At 40.7% G+C, this 20616-nt stretch overlaps 1 protein-coding gene across 1 annotated transcript; it reads right to left on the bottom strand.

Annotated features, from left to right (window-relative positions):
• Positions 1-8403: 8403 nt before the first annotated feature.
• LOC131289968 (probable cytochrome P450 6a14) lies at positions 8404-11289 on the bottom strand. Its single transcript, XM_058319324.1, has 2 exons — positions 10224-11289; positions 8404-8819 (listed from the first exon to the last, which is right to left on the bottom strand). The coding sequence occupies exons 1-2, from the start codon at positions 11287-11289 to the stop codon at positions 8404-8406; spliced, it is 1482 nt and encodes a 493-aa protein (XP_058175307.1).
• Positions 11290-20616: the final 9327 nt, after the last annotated feature.

Raw genomic sequence — 20616 nt, 5'->3', positions numbered from 1 at the left:
GCCAGACTCGAGATTCGATCCCACACCTGTGGTGTGGTGTTTCCTCGCGCTACCGCTGCGCCATGGGCACCCCCAAGTTAACATGTTTAAGCTTGTTTATCATTTCACTTTCCTTGTTGTAAACGTGAATCCTTAAAAATTGTCATACCTTTCCTCTACAAGAGGGAATTCTTCTATGTTATGCCAGAATTACACAACTATTCAATGATATATTATTATTTATGTTCATAAATCTTGAGGATTTCTATTTGTAGTACATTGCTTAAAATATGTGATACATATATAAGCCGTTTCTTCATAAGCAGGATCAATTGAAAGCCATTTGTGTCTTTGGAATGCAAGACCAACACAGAGTTAATGAGCTCTGTTCGGTTTTTGTTTCTCACTTTTTGCTTTTGCTTGGAACGATAATTCTAATTCTTTACGTTACATAATTAACACCTTTTCTGTGCTACAGAACGATATCTCCATCGGTCTCTTGACGGACATTCTTCTCGACTACATTAGCCTTGGCATTATCTGCTTGATGAAGTCTTCAGATGGTGTAATGGAGCGTAATTTTTTGTACCACAGCCTGTTAGCCTATACTGTAGGTGAACATAATGGTCCTGATTTAGGCTTGTGCCTAATGGTGCTAATTGTCTGATAATAGATGGTTCCTTCCCCCGAAATATGATAAATCGGTTAGAAAGAATCACTTTTTTCCAAGCAAGCGACGATTTTATTATATGAACTTTATCTGACAGGAGCGCGGGAATTAAAGCAATAGAAAACGGCATGACTGACGGGAGCAAATGAGGGAGGTTGAGTGAGCTTCGGATCGTGTGACATCTGGGGCTGCTGTTGGAACTGATTTTTCAAACGATTACAAGCATGACGATAATGATTATGGAGGTGCTTCGTTTTTCGTTCCCGCTGCGCGTGACGATGATTATCACCATGGGGAGCGAAAATTCAAACGGTTTATGGATGTGGAAAATCGTGCGGACCCCGATTTGTCGGTGCAAGAATGGTCGACTTACTGATTTCATCCTGCATTTCGCACAGCTAGGCTCCAATTTGTGCGACTCTTGACGAAAACCGGTTGACAGGGGTTATCATACTTTTTTTTCCTCGTTGCCGGTGACGTTCGTTCTTGATTTCATCGCCGTCGTTAAATGCTGAAACCGAGATAACGGAAAGATGGTCTTTGGACGCTACCATTTCAGCACAACATTTCAAACGGTGAAGCCAAGGGTCACATTTAGACATGGGGATTTCGAGTCTGCATCTAATGTTAATAGGCCCGCCCGATGTCACGTAGTTTGGAGTGGCGTCCATCAGTGCAAATCTACGTCCTTTCAGCGACATAAACTGTCTGGGAGACATTTTTCCACTCCCACACATCGTTAGGCTCGTTAATTTTCTAATTCTTCTCCTCCGGCGCATCTGTGTTGATTTTCATCAAAGTTTTAAAAGGGTGGTCTATCTCCCTTGTGGGCTACTCTTACATGACAAAGAAAACGACGGTAAGGAATTTAATGAAAATAATATTTCTCTTTGTGCCGAGAGTTTTCTGCTTGCCCATTATTGAATACTCGGTTCGGAGGAAACTTGCTTCTCGGTAAAATTAGGAAAGGAACTGCCCAAGGGAAGTCATACCACACCAGCGAAAGAGGTAAAATCACCCCTCCACCTTGATCCAGTTTGTATCCTTCGAGCCCGTCACGGCCAGTTGGTTGGAAAAATCTTAATTAGATTTTTTGCTCCCCCGAACAACGAGAAACGAACGTTGATAAGCTTCCATTTGAGAAAAGCCTATAACGCACCGGACGGAGGGTAATATTTTCCTCATTAGGACCACTCCATTGCCATGGTGAACGTAGCTGCGCGAGGAGAAAAAAGCGGAAAACCCTCCCATAAGGATAAAGAAATAGTGCAGCAAGGTGTGTAGCAACTGCACGGTGGTAATTGACGGTAGTGTAATATATTAAAACATAGATTACATTTCACATTGCATTCGTTCTTCCAGACAGTTCCGGTACTTGACTTGCCTTGAACCTTCTCTTGGAGTGAGTTCGGTGGGTAGAACGGCGGGAGGAAAATTCCTACATCCACAAAGCCGGTGAATTATGGTGCCGAGGCATGCCACTTGTCTAAGAATTTAATCATACTTACGGTCATCATTTTCCTCTCATCGTCTACTTCATTTGTTACAAAAAGGGAAATACTCTCTAGAATAGCAGTAAAACTCCATTTACGAAAATATGGCCCCTTATAGGGTGGCTTTTTCTACGTTTTTTTTTACCAAGCCTCTCATTTGTGTGTTTAACAATTTCTGGTCTTCTCAAATAATCACATGAATGGCCATAGATATCTGTAAAAAAAACACCGTACAAGGCCTATTTGTAATGAATAATTTTTCTGCAATTTGAATTTAAATTAGATAAATTGAAAAGAAAAATTACAATAGCTAATCAGCCTACAATTTAATGATTTTCTAAGGACAAACATGATTTCTGCCATTTCACTGCGTGAAAAACCTAATCTGGTTGTTTCCTGCCCCATAAATATTTCATCTGCCTTAAATGTTTAAAAGGTTAGATAATCCTGGATTACGTTTGTTAAAGATTTATTGTTTTTCTAATTTGTATTATTTACCTGTTTTTTAGTAATATCTATGTATATTTAAATTTTCACTTCTAATGTATCATCGATAGATTTCGGATTAGAAGATTAATTATTCGGTATTTTACCTCATCAGGTTATTACATCAGGTAACATTTTAATTGATTCTGACTGACAATGCAATTGCAATTGACATTGCTATTTTTTCTAATATGTTACTAATTTAGTACGTGAAGCAATGATTATAATAAATTATGAAAAAGTTTGCATTATTTGTTCGAAAATTATTTAATAACGTTTAGAAAAGCTTCCCATTTTAGAAAGATTCACCAACAGGGACAATATGTGTTTAATCCCGGTTTTAAATTAAATGCCAATTTTATTACTGAACACTGATTTGATTTCAACTAAATCAGTGCGAACTATTTGCACTTGTTGCTGTTGTTCGCTAGTTGCAAAGTCAATTAGGTAACAATTCATTCGACTTCCATTAATTTCACTCAACGTCGTCGCTCGAGGTGCGGCAGTGAATTCCCATGGTTGACTATAAATCGACCGCAGCTTCTCTTAATTTCCATCCTATCGGGTTGCAATAAATCCAATTGGCAAACTGACCGCCTACCCGTTTACCCACCGGCCGAATTGTCTCCGGAGGGAATGGATCCCCAGACGGATGGCCAAATGTTACATCCCCTGCAATTGTGGGCATCCAAACCGTTGCTGGGAAAACGGAAAAGTGTGTGTGGCTCGAGATAGCAGAAGCAAGCGATGGATGAACATATTGACCAACACAGCACAGCAAAGGAACGCCGTATTGTTTAGCAACTTCTCGTTGCGCCTTGGTGAATCTGTTTCGTTTCAGTTGCTCGGGACTCGGTTTTCGGTGCATTGGGTTTGGAAATTGTGTTCAAATTAGGTTGCTAAAATAGCGTAGATAGACCAATATTCACTGGATACATAATTTGACTCACTAATAAATTAAATTGAAACGTAGAACGTATAATTTAAAAATTTTGTTTTTCTTGCTATGACCATCATGTTTTTGAACTTATTAACATCATTTAACAAATGCCATACATTTAAATCCTGATTTGCAACAATAAACCCGTTTAACCCATTGCTTTGCAAAAGAACTTCCTTTGGGCAATATTTTTCCTCTTCTTCGCGTTTGTAATTCTCAAGGCACAAGGACTATATTTCCATACCTCGTGGTGTCGAAATGTGAGTTGGTACTTGCATGCTGCGGTCCAAAACTATCGTTGCCTCGGACTGCTACAGTTTCCTTCGCCACCGACCACCCGCCGCAGTTCCTATCAGTTTTTCTTGTAGTTGTCCATTTGACGAACAGTTTCAACGGATTTATTTCGCAACAACAGGCTGGAAGCGGGTGGCAAGTGAGATATAAATTAAATTTCCCAAACAATAAATTGTGAAATTTTCAATTAGAGTTCGCCCCAAAAGCGCCCGATTTCGGCATCAGCTGCGCCGACCGGGTACGTATTTATCTCGAAGTAATTTGCGACCGGACCAAAACTGGGTCCAGGGTCCTTCCCGGTTTTATTTCAATACGATCGTCTCCAGAATCGAGCGGTGTCAGTGTCTTGTTTTTTTTTTGTAGAAAACTAAAAAGAGGAAAGCCGCAAATGAAAGATGTAGAAGCGTCAAACAAGGACACGTCGTATTTTCCAATTGAGAAATGTTGAAATTATCGTTGTTCGTAGAATGTTTTGGCCATATGTGGTATTGTGTTTTTAAAAACTACTTTCTATCGCATAAATCCACCACAAAGAGAATCGTTACATATGGTGAAAAATTGCTCGCGAAGGATGTGTATAAACATAACACACCCTGCATTATTCATAACAATTTGAGTATTGCTGAGATTTTTTGACATTATCATTGGTTATTACTTTAAACCAATCCATATGATATTTGTGATGTACATTGAGAAAAATTGGGAAATGATAAATTCATACACTAAAAATAGACTGGATGCATCCAATATGAAATAACAGTTTACCAAAAAAGTAATAGACATTAGCATAATAACATGTAAAACCTTCATGGTATTTAATATGCAATGAAACAGGTGCAACAGCTGACCCGATTAAATTACCTCACTGGACAAATCACTTTCGTTAGCTTGTTTAAAACATTTTTGTAGGTTTTTTTTTTATCTTATTTATCACTTAGCTTCATACCTTTTTTTCGCTTCACCATTCCTATCGTGTAGCTTATGAATGTTATAGTTCACGTGAACCTTTCCTTCATCTGATAATGCCATTGAACGGCTCGGGACGAATGACCATACACGTGTTCTCATACACAAGCCATTTGCATAAAACGTGCTCCTTTTTCTAACACAATCTCTCATTATCACGTCACCTTCTTTCTTGGTAGTGTAGGGCACAATCATAAAGGTAGTACGCAACGAGACTCTCCCCTATTTCGCCGGGTTCGTGCAAAGGATTGCACTCCATTTGAGGAAGGGAGGGTGGCAAATTTCGCGCAAAATGACCTGTCGTACATTATTACTTTACGCCACCGGGACGCGACACTTGCCGGAGCTGCAGCTGTGACAGCTGACCACAGTCCATATATCATGGTAGTTATTTAATTTGAACAATTAATCAAATGTCTTGCGGAAACAGCCCGGTCCATGTGAAGGCACCGTATACGGTCCCGAAAGTGGACACGAAATGGAGAAAAAGCGGAATTCCAACTGGTGAGGTTAATTTTCACACCCGAAAGGATTTGCACTTTGGCCGTGTTTGGTAACACAACAGACTTCGATTGATTCAATGCGGATTATTACAAGTGAACAGTTAAACCAAAGTTGGGAATTGTAAGTTTCGTAAAGTCTCTGGTAACGAGAAGTTTATGAGTGCTTTTTGCTAATTTTTCACTCATGTAAGTGTATATAGTACATTCCAATACCGAACCAATTTAACTAATTTGAAGGACACATTCAAACACTTCAATTAAAACAACAGGGATTTGTAAGCCAAACGAAAATAAAGCAATAGGGGAAAAATTACAGTTTTGGACACATTAGGAAAGGGTCACCAAGAAAAACATCACCATTACACACATGCAATAAAATTCACACTAGTGTACCAGTATTGGCCACACTAAAACAATGTTTTTTTTCATGTTTTCGATGCTTTGAATAATCTTTAATACAATTTAGAAACTGCTATCTACTTTTATCATTGTTAAATACGAGAGAATAAATACATAGTTTGCTATTTTTATTTTTAAGTATTTAATACTTAATTTGTTGTTTTTTCTGTAACAATCAACTGTCGGTGTCAATTTTGACCAGTTTTACATGCATTTGAGCTTTGATAATTCTAAGCATCTCTCAAATTTTGTGAAAATTATTACTATCCACTTTCATATTCGCCAACAATTTGACAGCGTCGTATATTTTAAAGCTATTTAAAAAATAGCAATAGTGGTACAATCGCTATCAAACTTGGCATTTAACTAGAAGAAATCGATATTAACACATTGAAATCAGTGTGGTAATTGATGTTCTTTCCATTACGGCCAAAATTACATACATAGACCAAACCTCCATCTCTCTTAGTTTTTTTTTTAGTTTTAAATATATGGAGAAATTGTGTAAAGTGATTTACAAAACCCTACACTTCGTTATTGCACACCAAGCGTAGCTTTTGCTGGCAGTTGAGAAAATGCAGCTTCTCTCTAATCAAACTTTCGAAAGCCCTCCACATGCTTACATCGTCCCACTCTTGCCACCGTTCCGACTGATAGTTCAATCAAAGTTTAGAAAAACCAACCACATTGTAAACTTGTGGTGTCGAAAGTTAGATACAATTTGCTGCACAATCCGGTAAACCGAGCATGTAAATTTACCAATACCAGGTTGACAAAAGTTTGCGTACGTCGGAAGAGTAGGCGGAGACTCGCCACGACGACTGTTTTATTGTGGAGGTGTGATTGTTTTCCTCTGTTGTTTTTTGATAGTTTAAGAAGCAAAGAAGTTGTTCACTGTCAGATGTCAGAGTGTTAGTTTGAAATTGAAGTTGAAAAACGTACAAAAACCAGCAGAGCGGGTGCCTTAAGGAAATAATCGGATGCTAACGTTAGTGAGGCGAGTGCACGCTCGATGCAAGTGAGCTCCCATATTGCACCTTCCGTTTTGATTAAAAGGAAAATTGTGGTGCGAGGAGGAAATCGTTTGTCAGATTTTTTAAAGAGCGTGAGTGAGGTGTGGAAAAAAAGAAACACCCGGCTAGATCTTCCCATCGCAGGGTCGTTTAAGTTGATCGTCGGTTGGGCCATGCTCTTGCCAAAAGGTGACACCTTCGTTAGTTGGTTTATTTTTGTGTCCCCAGAGGAGCCACGAGGAGCCGGCCGTGGTAGTGTCGGTTTCGAGTGGATGCCACAACATTCGTGCCACGCTGTCAGCGAAACGAGCTGACATGAAGCAATTTCGGGACCCCAGCGCTGAGCTAGCCGGGAAGGTCCTTGCCAGACTAGCGCCCGGACACGTGTTGTGAGGATGGATGGTGCCTTTATCACACCGTCCCGGGACGGACACACCGTTGGTTTTGGGCAAACGAGCGATACCAGAACGAGGTATACTCTTTTTTATGGAATGCTCCCAGGACACCTCCACGGTTGGCTAACCCGTTTCGTGGCCAATAAGCTGCCCTTTGCGCATCAAAACATCCCCCCGGGGAGAGGTGCTGCAGCAAAAAAGCAAAAAAAAAAAACCTTAACACAATAGGAAAAGCAGAACGGTTGAAAAAATTACCCCAACGTGACAGTGTCCTTTTTTGGGGAGGTTCTTTTGTCCTGTTTTTGTCGAAGTCGATTTTACTCCTGGCTTCGCAATGCTGCATCGGTTTCCTTGCATCGACGGTGTGCGCCCTCGCTTTGGTAGGTTGCAAATCGGGGATTGGGCGTTCGTTTTGCTCCCTCCCCCATACCAGCCATCCTTCTCCTCCTACCCGAAATGTCTAAGTCCCGTTTTTTCCGTTTGTCCGTTCGAATGCGCCATCATTTTTTCCCTTTTTTTCGTACTAGTTAGAGGCAAGTTCAGTCTATTTTTTGCCCTTCTTTTAGTGTTCTTCATCCTGTTCGGACACCTCTTCCATCCGGCCACTTTTATTGGAAAGCTTGTTACTTTTTCCAAACAGCCGGCAGACACGGGCGGCCGCCCGTCCTTTTTGCCGGTTGCAAAATTTATATCTTTTAGTTTCGGTAAATAAATCATGTCATTTTGCATTTTGATAAATCCGGCACGGTCACTTTTCTTTTTATTTTGTTCTGTTTTTTTTTGTGAGGACTTTACGTTTTATCATCTCGATGTTCACTCCGCATCCGGCTGTAAAGGTTAGGGGTTGATCGGCTTTTTAAGAGCGTGGTGTTAAAGGTCAAATGATATTCGATTTTTGCTTCACACTTTGACGATCGATGGTGGAGTTTTTCAAATATGGCTTTGATGTAAGTTATGCATGTTTATTTTTCCCTTTTTTCAATGAACGGAAGCTTTCCAAATTGGTTGAGGTATGATTACGTTTAGCTGGTGTTGATTGTTAAATATCATGTAAGAAAAAAGTTTCCTCTTTCAAATTCATGGTAATTTTTTTTTTCAATTGAATAAAATGGTTTATTGAAACAACATAAGAAAATATACTGAGATCTACAAATGCTACAAAACTTTAATCGACAGTGAATATTTCATTTAAGCTGTTCTTGAATGTTTGCTAACACCTTCTGCACTTTAATGTTTAATTGATGTTTTTACTCAACATTGCTCTATTATAATGGTTCGACGAGCAGACGGACGGGTCCGTTGTTCTGCAACGTCACGGCATCCTTCGCGTACACCAGTGGGATCGGTGTGCTGGGCCCGGGTCGGAAGCGGAAGTGGGCTAAAAGCGTCGCCAGGCCGACGCGTGACTGCATCACGCCCAGCCGCTGACCGATACATATCCGTGGCCCTTCGCCGAACGAAAGGAACGTGCTGAAGTGGCGCTTGGCGACCTCCTCCGGCGCGAACCGGTCCGGATCGAAGCGTTCCGGGTCGGGGTAGTACCGTTCGTCCCGCTGGATCGCGTACACCGGTATGAGGAGCTTCATCTTAGCCGGGAGGATCACGTCGGTGCCCGGAAGCTGGTACGGTTTGCAGGACAGTCGATGAAGCACCGGCAGCGGTGGGTATTTGCGCAGGGTTTCTAAAATAGAGCCGAATATTTGTCTTTAATTGTAGGTCAACTTGGGAGTATGGTTGCGTTTCTTAACTTCTTTCAAGAATGTTTTATATTTATAGTTTTGAAAGCCACGTAAAAGCGGTTGATCACAAATATAATTCCTTTTCAGATTTTGCGTGCCCGAGCTTTGTTAAAGTTTATGGACTGTAATGGAATTCCGAACACTTTCCTCAAGTTGGAGCTAGAGTTGTGTTTTATGAATGTTCTTAGCGAAATCAATACAAATTTTTCACTCAAGATTCATTCAATTAACACGTTAAGCGCTACGTCGGCCCCGTGGGGCCGACAGTGTTCTTCCCCGTAAGCCGGCGTCGGTCTGCTCGGGCCGACAGAGCCCGTTGGGTAGGCCGGCGTTTCTACGAATCGCTGGCAGAACGGGAAGTAGTACAATTTGCGCGTAGCGCTTAACGTGTTAAAGTTGATCTCAAAATATTTGGGAATCTTTCCAAACACTCATGAATCTAAAATTCTTTGGTTTTAGAATGTAGCTAGTGAGCTAGAATGGGAATGGTCTTCCCTAACAATTCTTCATAATACTTTGGGATTTATGAATCTCTCTACATGTCTGAATCACTCAACTCTAGTTGGAACCCATTTTCAATTATTGCAAGCCAACGAAGGCGATAAAACCCTTAAAGCATTCAGATGAACTTTAAATCTATATAAATAAAATTCTTGTGTCACGGTGTTATTGGTTAATGTCCTCCTAAACGGCTGAACCAAAATTAATCAAACTTTGCACTCATGTTTCTTATTCATGAAAATATGTTTTTAACTATATCTCACGTCTGGAAACAGTATTCTTTATTATTTAATTACGATTTTCTATAGTCATAAATTGGTTTATTTGTTTACATGCAACAATGACATATGAGTGTAATCTTCACTGCCATCTATAAACAGCCATAGCAGCATGGCTCTCCACAGAGCGTTGTTTTCGTACAAATCGTTTCTTTGCAATAACAAGAAAAATAATCTTTGTTATGTGTAGGTAATAATAACAAATTTTGTTTCGAAACAAACGTCGAGGCAAGAACCATCGAAGAGTTTGTTGTAAAAATACCAAACTTAGGCCGGATTTTCATCGATCCAGCTTGCAAATCTAAGGAAGATGTAAGTATTACGACTGAGTTTTAGAACTCTTTGATTTTTACAGAGCATAGAGTGGGCAATCAAAATGTGCAATTAAAAAACCAATTATTTTCAACAGTTGTATGTCGTTAAAACAATGTTTAACCGAGGCAGCTAGTGACTATTAAAAAAAGGTTTGTTTTGCAAAATTAACAGGACCTCCTTTGAAGGCCCTTAATTAGAGTACAGATGGTGTGCAAAATGAACCAATTTAAAATCCTGTCCCCTTTAACTTACCGTTTATGCAACGATCCAAGTACTCCATATCCGCGATGGCCTCGTAGGTCAAGCCGCCATGTTTCCGCAGAGCCTCTTGGACGCAGGCTCTCGCCCGCTCCTGACACTCCTCGTTCAACGCCAGCTCGTACAGGCAGAAGGTAATGTTGGAAGACGACGTTTCGTAACCGGCCAGAAAGAAACCGAACGCTTGCGCCGTCAGCTCATTCATCGTCAGGCCAGCCTCGGTCGCACTCTTCAGCTCGATCATGGTGTCGAGCAGGTCGTTACGCTTGGTGGCGCTCCGTTCGCGCATCGCCACCGTGTCCTCGACGAGCCCGGTGAAGAACGCGATCACCTCGTCGTGGTGCATCTTGAGCCCGAGTGCGTGCCCGATGGCGGGGTACAGCCTCAGCACGGTGGTAACGAGCTGCGAATACCGTGGACTGTCGAACACCAGCTCACCCGACCGCCGGAACGCACTGTCCGGCTCGCGGAAGCTGTTGCACTCGATGCCGAACGCGCAGCCACCGATGTTATCGATCATCATGCGTGCGCAGCAATCCTTCAGGTCGAGCTCGGTCGGTTCGGCGGTGAGCTGCGTGTGCAGATACTGCCGGAAGTTACCGGCGACCTCGTGTAGGATCGGAAACATTGCCTTCATGCGACCGGACGTGAAGGTCGGCGATAGCTTCGAGCGGACGCTCTTCCATTTGGTGCCCTCCAGACAGAACAGGTGCGCGGACAGCGGATCAACGCGCTCGTTGTGGTAGATACCGTGGTCTGGAAAGTAGCTGAAGTCTTTGATGAGCACCGTCTTGATGAGATCGAGGTCGGTGATCATGATGGCGGGCTTGAGTGTCATAAACAGCCCGTAGAACCGCTCCTTCCGGTCCATTTGGCGGTACAGCTCGGTGGACACTTCCGCCGGCGAGAGACGCCGGAGAGCTCCAAAGTTCCCGAGGGGAAACGAAGCCGGCAGCGTTGGGACCTTTCGGATCGTCCAATAGCGATACCGCTGTACGATCAAGGCGTAAATCAGTGCAAATACACCACCGAGCAGAAATAACCCGACGTGCCACGCCATCTCGGCTAACTCGCAGGCCACTCCACTGACAGCTGTTCTATCCACAAATCTACACGAAGCGTAACGAAACAAACTCCCGACGGTGCGTACCAGTGGCGCGTTCGCGATCGTGACGCTAACTGAACCCCGCGGTCTGGGTTGCACCAAGGTTGTATTGCGCTCTGGCCTACACCGAAACCGGCCCCAATGCCGTAGTAGTTGTGCGCACGATGTAACCAAACAAAACGGGTTTTATATACAGGCAATAAAAAAAAATTCATCATCCAGGTCATTACAATAAACACGAACCTGTAGACAGATAAGAATTTGTACGAGAATAATTGAGTAGGGAAGCATCAACGGCTGGAAGAGATAACGGCAAAAAGTGTGCCCTTAAAAGACCATTAGTTAACCTCAATTGTGCGAACAGAATCTGCGTCCATCTGATTCTATTTGCATACACCAGTCAGTCTCAGCCTACATCACATCAGGAGAATATTAAGGTAAGTATTGAACTTTGGATTGTTGAGTTGGTTTAATAATAATAAATCTATGGGCATATTGATATACCCTATAATATTTTATTGATAAATTGTTAATATCATACGCACTATACTGCTTAGCTAAACACTACTAGAAATAGTAGAATTTATTTGCTTCTTGTTATTTATATAGGGGCAGCTAGCGGCAAAACGCATTTTTTCCTGTTTCCTGTGAAAAACGTAAGAAAAGTATTCACCGTGAAAAAACAAAAAACGTCATCGGTTGGGAGAGTTCCTGGTAGAATTTTGCTGATCACTCCGCTAAGGAATAAACTGGATAAATCGCTGTTTTTCTCTCCCAAAAAACTCTCAGTAAGAATGCAAATTTACTCGTATTTTAATTTAAAATACAGGCTTTCGTCGACCTCGGTTTTCGTCGTTTGACAAATCGTTCGAAGCTGGTTTGTAGTAGCGTGCTTTGTTCTTTCCTCATACGATTTAATGCATTTTGTATGAAAGAAGATCCGAACATGGGCTCATAAACGAGTGGTGCAGGATTTCTGCTTCAGATTACTTTGCTCAATCAGAAATCTATTTCAATTGGAGCACTGAATGTATTATTGTAAAAATACACGGCATGAAAATCAAAGAAGTAAAACAGAACATAAAGCGATTGATGGCCATTGATTTGATGATAAAACATATAAACTTTGTTATAGTTTGAAGAACTGAGATGGAACAAAATTGCTATTTCAATTGAGTAAATATAATACGATACTGAAAGGGGGGTCCGCGACAGCCGAGCGGTAGCGCCGGTTAGAAAATCGGCCCATGAGCGCCGAGGCTCACCACCTCGACGGCGTGGGTTTGAATCCCAACCGAGACCGGACCCTCCCCTGTACGAGAGGACTGACTATCCACGTACAACAGGGAAACAAGTCTCGTAAGCCCTTAACGGGCAGGCATGACCAAGAGATCGTTACGCCAAGAAGAAGAAGAAGAAGCAGAAGAAGAAGAAGTTTTTAGAAATAAAAAAAATCATGATTGTTTTAGCTAAGTTTCCTCAACAGGTTACTAGTGTGAACCTTAATGAACTAAATCAGTTTTAAAATCAACAACTACTCGTGAAGTTCATTGAAAACTCAATTATCTTTCGTAAGGGGTGCGTATTACCCCAGGAACCCCTACCTCCTCGATTAAATTTACTAAGTTATTGCAATTATTCTTCTGTGAGTACGTTGCCAGTAAATATAATTTGCAAAAACCTATCGTGATGTGTAATCTGTTGCGAATCTCTGGCACGATACATTCGTAATTAATAATAATTTACATAATAATTTACTGGCATATTGAAAATGTTTTATTTGACTCCTCTTTACATCACTTGTTTCAATATAATATCAAAATTTCAACATTCAAATCTTTTCCATCTGTGCATACTACTGATCATTTTTCATAATGAAATTCACACACTCCACGGCCTTGGTGATTGTTATAGAATACAATTGTGCAATTTAAACAAGTGCACCCATTTCCATATGAATAAATCAATTCTCGTAAAAAGGGTGTCAATTTGCCGGATCGTCTACTGCGAATAAAAGTCAACAGTTCCTCTGGTCGGGGTCGGATTTCGTAAAATAAATATTACACCACTGCATCGCTGCGCCAATGTTCGGGAATCGTGCAACCAGTATGTAATAATTGCTCTATTTGCTCCGGCCGTTTATTGCACGCGACCGCCACCGGATTGATATGCATCTGCGGGACAAAGACTAGCGAAAAGTGGGAAATATTTATCTGTTTTTCTTTTGTTTCATGCTCAGCTTTCAATAAAATAATGGTAGGGGATGTTCAGCGTATACCCTCCGCCTGGTTGGACCCTGTGTCATCTAACCATTACGTTGGGCATTATTTTTTCAGACCACACGGAATTGATATGCTGCCGCAATTGTTACCAATCATTGAACATTTTACGGTTCATTTGCGATTTACCAAATGGCCATGCTGGTGCACTGCGAAGGTTATGATGCCGGCATTACGTGCGCGCCGCAGATTGATTAACGGAGCCGGTTGACGATATGGAGGCATGCTTTTTTAGCTTTTTATTCGATTTCATATGGTGGTTTAAACCTTTACTAGATTTGATGACTTAAATAACCATGTGTTCAATTTAAATATATTCAATAAGTGATTAATTTCGAACCAAATAAATGTTTCGTTAGCTGAATTTACTGAATAAATGGAACATACTCCCCCAATTTTAGTTTTATTTTCACTTTATTTAAATATAGCTTAACGATATTTTGTTTTTGTGGAAATGGACATAATAGAAAAAAATATTGGGATAACCATTTTCATTAAACATTTAACCGATTCACTATTGAACACTCGCTCAAATGAAGCTCAAGCCAAAAATGGTCCCTCCAGCTCATTGGACGTTAATGTGATTGAAGCCGATTAAATTGCGGCTTTTGGTTTTTGGAAAGGAAGGTACGAAACGTGTGGAGCTGCGTAAGTGGAGCCAACATTAAGGTGCGGTAACTATACCGAAGGTTCCTCTTTCCAACCGATACGTACACACACACACGTTCCATTATCCTTTCAAATGGACCAACCGTAGTGGAAAGTTAATCCTTCAATTGACACGCGGTGCGTTCTTCATAGTTTCATTAAATTGCTTGTGACAAACGAATCGTTATTTAAATTTAGCTGGGAATAAATTTCAACCAAAATAACCAAACATAATCCGCTTTCAAGGGTTTCTCCTTTGTATCGTTGGGGTGATTAAAAAAAACAACACGAGGGTGAAGGAAGTTTCGCCGCATCCTTTCATGGTTGTTCAATCGTTTCGGGTGCCAGAAAAATGACCATTCGGCTGCAAACGGATCGAAGGGTTGAAAAAAGGGGAAAATAATTATAATTGATTTATATCAATGTCCGATCACCAAGTCTCTTTTTTCCACGTCGTTTCCGAACGGATCATCATTTACCTGTCAACTCTGTCCTACGGGGGTTCGCTGTGATGGAACGCTCGAGCACCCTCATGGCGATTCAGTTTTTCCGGATGATGCAATAAATTAAATTCAAAATAATGATGACAACGGGGAAATGACGGTAGCCGTAAAGTCTGGTCTGCACTTGGAAGGCCGTTTCAAGCGGAAAATTGCACCAGGGTGTCTAGAAAGGCTTTTGGTACCCATTTTAAATTTATTTCAACCTTAATGAAATAACATATTTTTGCGTTAATCCTCTTGAGTTTAATTATGGAAACGGAATTTCCGTTTCAACTTATGCTGTGGAACACATGAAAACGTAAGATTAAGAAACGATTTGTAAGGATTAAATAAATAATAGAATATTATTTTTGCATGCGTTGAAACGAAAAGACATTCAATCAAAAAATATTGCATAGCGACGTATAGACAAGATGAAACCATTATTTATCCACACAAAGTTGCCTTTAACTCGCCATAAATGTACAATAACAGTAACCTATTTTGTTTTCAATTGTAAACTGTAACAAAATGTGCCCCTAACACAAACAAATAAAAACTTTTAACAAAATAAAGCAACAAAATACGGAATGGAGCAAATATTAAATATAAATATAATCATTATGGCGATGTATGCGAAATGGTTCGCGCATACGTTGATCGTTTTATTTTTTAAAGCATAACAGTTTCAACACATCATTGTTCTATCTAGGAAATAAATAATTAAAAAATGGAGAACAAACAATGTTTGCTGTCGGGACATTTTCTATTTTCTTTGAAAGATCCATGGAGCATTATTTTTACTGTTCCTAAGTAAAGGATTTATTTAAGCGCAAAGGAAAATGGAAAACTATTCCACACACTAGCACACCATTCTTGGTCGAAGATCCATCGACAGCAGGTATCGACACGCGAATACGTGAAATTATTTTTTAATCCACCCGCCTACACGCTAAGGATCACCGTCCAGAATCTCAATTTTTCCCTCGTAAAGCTTTAGAAGCATTTTCAGCTCTTCCAATATGCCCAACAGAAAATTGGAGCAATCTAGTCGGCAACGGAAAGCGACAACGAAAACGAACAACTAGCCTACTTTGCCGCGTTGGTGCTGGAAAATGGCTGCCAATTTCTCACGAAGGAAAATTTGTCCGTAGCGCTAACATCGTCGGGGCGGCCTCGTCGGGGATGTACACAAAGCGGGAATGAAAAGTGGAATGGAAAATGGAATCAACCCCATTGTGAAAACTGGTAGGAAATTAAAAATCAAGTGTTCGAATCCAATTAATTTCCCCAAACCAGAAGCGGTTTGGGTGGAAACTAGAAGAGCATCGCGTGGAGCGGTCGACTGTTTGAAATTGTGCAATAGTTTCACAATTTGCATCGATATCGTTTGTTAATGGTTCGTTAGCAGCCCGGGTAAGCAGTCGCATTTTGAGATTGCTTGGGCTAGTGGCGCCTTTTTTGGGTAGGGAAGCGGAGGATATATCTCGTTTGGGAATGCTAAATTGGAAATCCCGTCGGTTTATGTCGGGCAACGGTCGTTAAAGTCGAATGGTACCGAAAGCGGCGTAAATTACGCGCCGTTCTAGAACGTGCCAATTGGAAAGTTTTGCAAATAGACATGATCCATTGGATCGTATCGGGTTTAAAGAAAGAATCAACCAAACATTATCTGTTGCCCGGAGAGCATAAACGTGTTTTTTAAAACTCACAGGCGAGACTTTAAAATAGAAATATTGTATAAGAACAAAGCTTAGTTTATTATACACCAAATAAGAAGCGATAAAAAAATGTCTGGATTATTTTTATAAGTTTCTCTTTGTAACAACAATTATGGTTCTTTGCATGTAAAATTAAAAATACTCAAATAAATACTGTTACTTTAAAAAACTAGTTACAGCATTAAAAAAGATTGCAGGTCAATTATGCAAAAGTTAGTTAAAATAAAAAAACCATAGAATGGCATCAAATAAATATATTTATAAGTTATTTTATGAGACATAACATAAACTAAGTGAGACCATAAATCCAACAACTGTCGCTCGTCGCTCGAAAAGGATTCGTCTTGACTCTAGAGTGTCAAAAAATGCTGTTGCATTAAACTGTTCCATTTTGACGAGTGGAGAAGCGAACTTGAACCTCACATAGTGAGAGGCAATAAATTTAAATCTCCATAATAATTAATATGGAAATTGCTTTCAAATGGTATTTAGTCAGCACGCCTGCGGATGTTAACCGGAAAGGAAGCAATGTTGCGCGAATGAAAAAAAACGGGAAAAACGGAAAACACACAACATTGCAAAGGTCAATAAAAAAAGAGACTGCTGCTTTTTCCAACTCAACCATCAAATAGTGGTTCAACGTTGCAACCGTACCATAGCTGGGAACTGCCACGAGAAAGGACACCAACGAAAACAATTCCCCCGGCCATGGTAATGGACGTCGGTGGGCCTCAGACCCTTTCGTCCTTCCGGGCAAAACTCTGTCCACGGAACGATCCAACTGAAGGGGTTTTTCTTTTGTCGCCGCGAAGGTAAGCCATAATCAACGGTAGGTCGTACGTAATCTACTTAGACGTGAAAATAGAGCCAATTTTGATTCATCCGCGGTTGCCTCAACCCGGTTAGGGAGATGTCGCTAGACTGCTCCAACACGACCGAACAATTTGGCCCCGGTGACTTTTCGGAGGTTAAATGGAGATGAATTTAAAAAGAGATCTATAAACAACCACTTTAAAAAACAAGGGAGTAAAAACAGCCCGGGGCAGCTTGTTTTACCGTTTTTTTTGGTTTGCTTTTTCACATCGTGGTGCATGTAGTTGGATTTTTTAACGTTTAATTTCAATATGATCTGCTTGATGTAGCTTCAGTAATCTTTTCGACAAACTGTTGGTATTCAAATGCACGTTAAGAAATTTCGAAAGTGAATGTAAAAGAAATAGGAAATAAATTGTTTAAACAACATTCTTTACAACTAAGGAACGATCCAATTTCAAATTTCCCAGAACTTTGTGTATGAAATAATGAGAAAAAGGGATTAACATTTTATCGATTTTTTTGAGTTTATACTTCTCTTTAGTATGGTTGTTTCATTTAAAAACTATTGCCATTATTGCCACTACCCCGCTAGGTCAATCCAAAAGAAAAAGAAGGAATCGCAATCAATTCATCCTACACGTGTTCTTACAACTGATTATTACGGTCTTATCCCACTTGTAAATGTTGAATGGTTCAAATCAATTGAATCAATTTATCGTTTCGTAACGTCTCAAAGGTCTCCTACCGAGGCTGTTCTTCGGTCTTGCAAGCGGAAAGAAAAAACTGACTTTTCCATTGCGCGGAAAAAAGTCATCTTGATAGTGAGGTCCGGTCGAGAGAAGGTAAAAACAAATAGAAATGAGGAAAAACTAGAACAAAAAGACGGAGAAAGAAAACGAGATGCTACAAATGCGTTGCGACACAGGGAGTTGGTAATATTTTCTTTCTTCGTACAGAATTCACTTACGTTTGCCACCGGACACCACGACGACCGGCTTAGCAACTCCTTGCAGTGTCATGAATATGAAAGTACGGAACGGGAATCCTTGGCCGTGCGGGTTCAACAATTCAAAGCTCCGGTGAATGGAGCGAGAGAAAGAAAAAGAAGCGAACTGAAATAAAATTTAAGAGCAGTTTTGTGTCCGGCGGATTGAATTTGCATTATCCAGGATTCCGGGGTTTTCCCGTTGCTCGTACTACTCGTCTGAAAGAGAGAGAGAGTAAAAAGAGGATGCCTGGGAACAAATGCGCAACCGGGCGATGTGATATTAGTGCTGATCCTTTGGCAATGATTACGCCCAGTACCGTTCGGGATCCGACTTCTGGCGTCCCCGGGAAGCCATTTCCCGCTCAGCACAATCACCACACTGTTGGTCACCGGTTGGTGGAACTATTCCGGGTTGTTTCTGGCCTTAAAAAGGATGTCGTTCGCTTTGCCTTCCAGGCATCCCTGAAACGGTTTCCATATGAACCAGCGCACGTCCTAGCGCCAGCTAGTCCGCATCCTTGGATCGTTCGTTATCCTTCGTTACATTACGTCCGTACAATACACGTACGTTGTGGGAAGTGAAAGAAGAACTTTCCCTCGGGCTACGTTTGGAGGTTTTCTTCCTGATTTCACTCCTCTCTCTCTCCCTCTCCTCGTCAGTCAAAGGCTTTCATTTTCTCCAATTTAATAATCATGCAATCCAGCAGTAGTCCCACGTGCCTCGCATCGTTCTCCCACTCCCCTACCCCCCGGTAATAATCCCATTTCGTCCACATTTTTCCAACCAAGCTTGCCGTCCGGGAGGATGGACGATAATAAGGCGCAGGATAATCCGATCTGTGTGTTAAATTGTTAAATAATAATATTGAATTTAATCCTTTTTGTTTTACCGAAAGTCGGGGGAATGATCGGGACGCAATGGACAGCAGCAATGAGGTCCTTTCGTCGGTAAGGATATGATTGCGGTGGAATTATGTTCACTTCGCCGCCCGCCACGAAGCCACACGAAGCGCCAGAATTAAACACCGAAATGCCACCGGACCACCGGAGGGTCCTTTTTGGGGCTGCCGGACAACGAATGGACCTGATTATGAATTCAACGTCATCCTTTTTCGTCTTTGCACTGCCAATCTATCGTTTGCTTTTCCGGACGACGACGAAACGGAAACGAAATGTCCTCCCCGTCGTTCGCAGGGTGCTTGGTGTCGATGGAAAAATTATCTTTCCCTCACCATAATTGCATTACACTTGGCCGTCGGCCACAAGGCGCAAGGCACAATGTGCCATAACCATTCGGGCAACAGTCATCTCCATCCAAAGCCAGAACGGGAAACAATATGCCGAATCGGAGGACAACGCGTCGGACGAGCTAATGCCCGGGCTTAACCTTCTGGCAGGAAACAAATGCTAATGTCGAATTGACTTTCATTATATTCACCAGGCAAAATGGTTTTTTCCAGAACGTGATGTGATTAATGTGCCAATATGGATGGCTCGGTAGGATTGTCCTTTTCCATATTTTTCTCTCTCTCTGATTAAATAATGCATAATACAGCAAGAGATATAAATTACTACAAATATTATTATCTTTATTTACGCTTCGTGAAACATGATTGAAATATCTTTCTCAAAAGATTTTTTAATTAAGAATTGAGATTAGATTTTGTTTTAAAATCATTATCCATTTTAAAGATTGGCGAAAATATAGTCTGCCAATTGGATTTTCATTTTTTTAAAAGCTGTTCAATTATTGAACTAAACAAAAACAAAGTCAAACTATGAATAACAAACTCACAAAATAAAACTAAGAACTAAGAACTAAGAAAATAAAAAAAAACAAGAAAAATCATAATTGAAACAAATATGATTTGAAGAAAGTAAATAAAAGTAAATAGAATTAAAAAAAGTATTTGAATTATACTGGTAACCGCTAAATAGTATAACCGAATATGATAAAATTATATGTAGCCCATAACTCATTCCACATCTTTAACAACTTTTTGAAGATTCAGACAAAACCATAAAACTGTCAAAGAATATACTAAAGTTATTTTTTCTTAACTTCAAAGTTTTTGTATAATTTAAAAATGTTTATGTTGACGCTTAAGTAAAACATTAATAAAAGAAAAGGTAAAATGATATCGTGTGGCAGAAAGAGTTTTTTTGCTGGGTTTAAATTGCTCTACTAACCTGAAATTGTAGGCGATGTTCTCTCACATGGCAATCTTGCATCATTGCTGGCTGGTGGTTGGTAGAACCTTCCATTACGGCGCAAGTAGGACCATGCATTACGATGCAGTCGGTTCACTGAAAACAGGCGAAAGCAACATCAAACCAAAACTTCCCGA

The sequence above is a fragment of the Anopheles ziemanni genome, chromosome 3 (genome assembly GCF_943734765.1).
Source record: "Anopheles ziemanni chromosome 3, idAnoZiCoDA_A2_x.2, whole genome shotgun sequence".
Classification (NCBI taxonomy): domain Eukaryota; kingdom Metazoa; phylum Arthropoda; class Insecta; order Diptera; family Culicidae; genus Anopheles; species Anopheles ziemanni.
The sequence above is the reverse complement of the archived record's forward strand: the minus strand, read 5'-3'. Positions and strand labels throughout refer to the sequence as shown.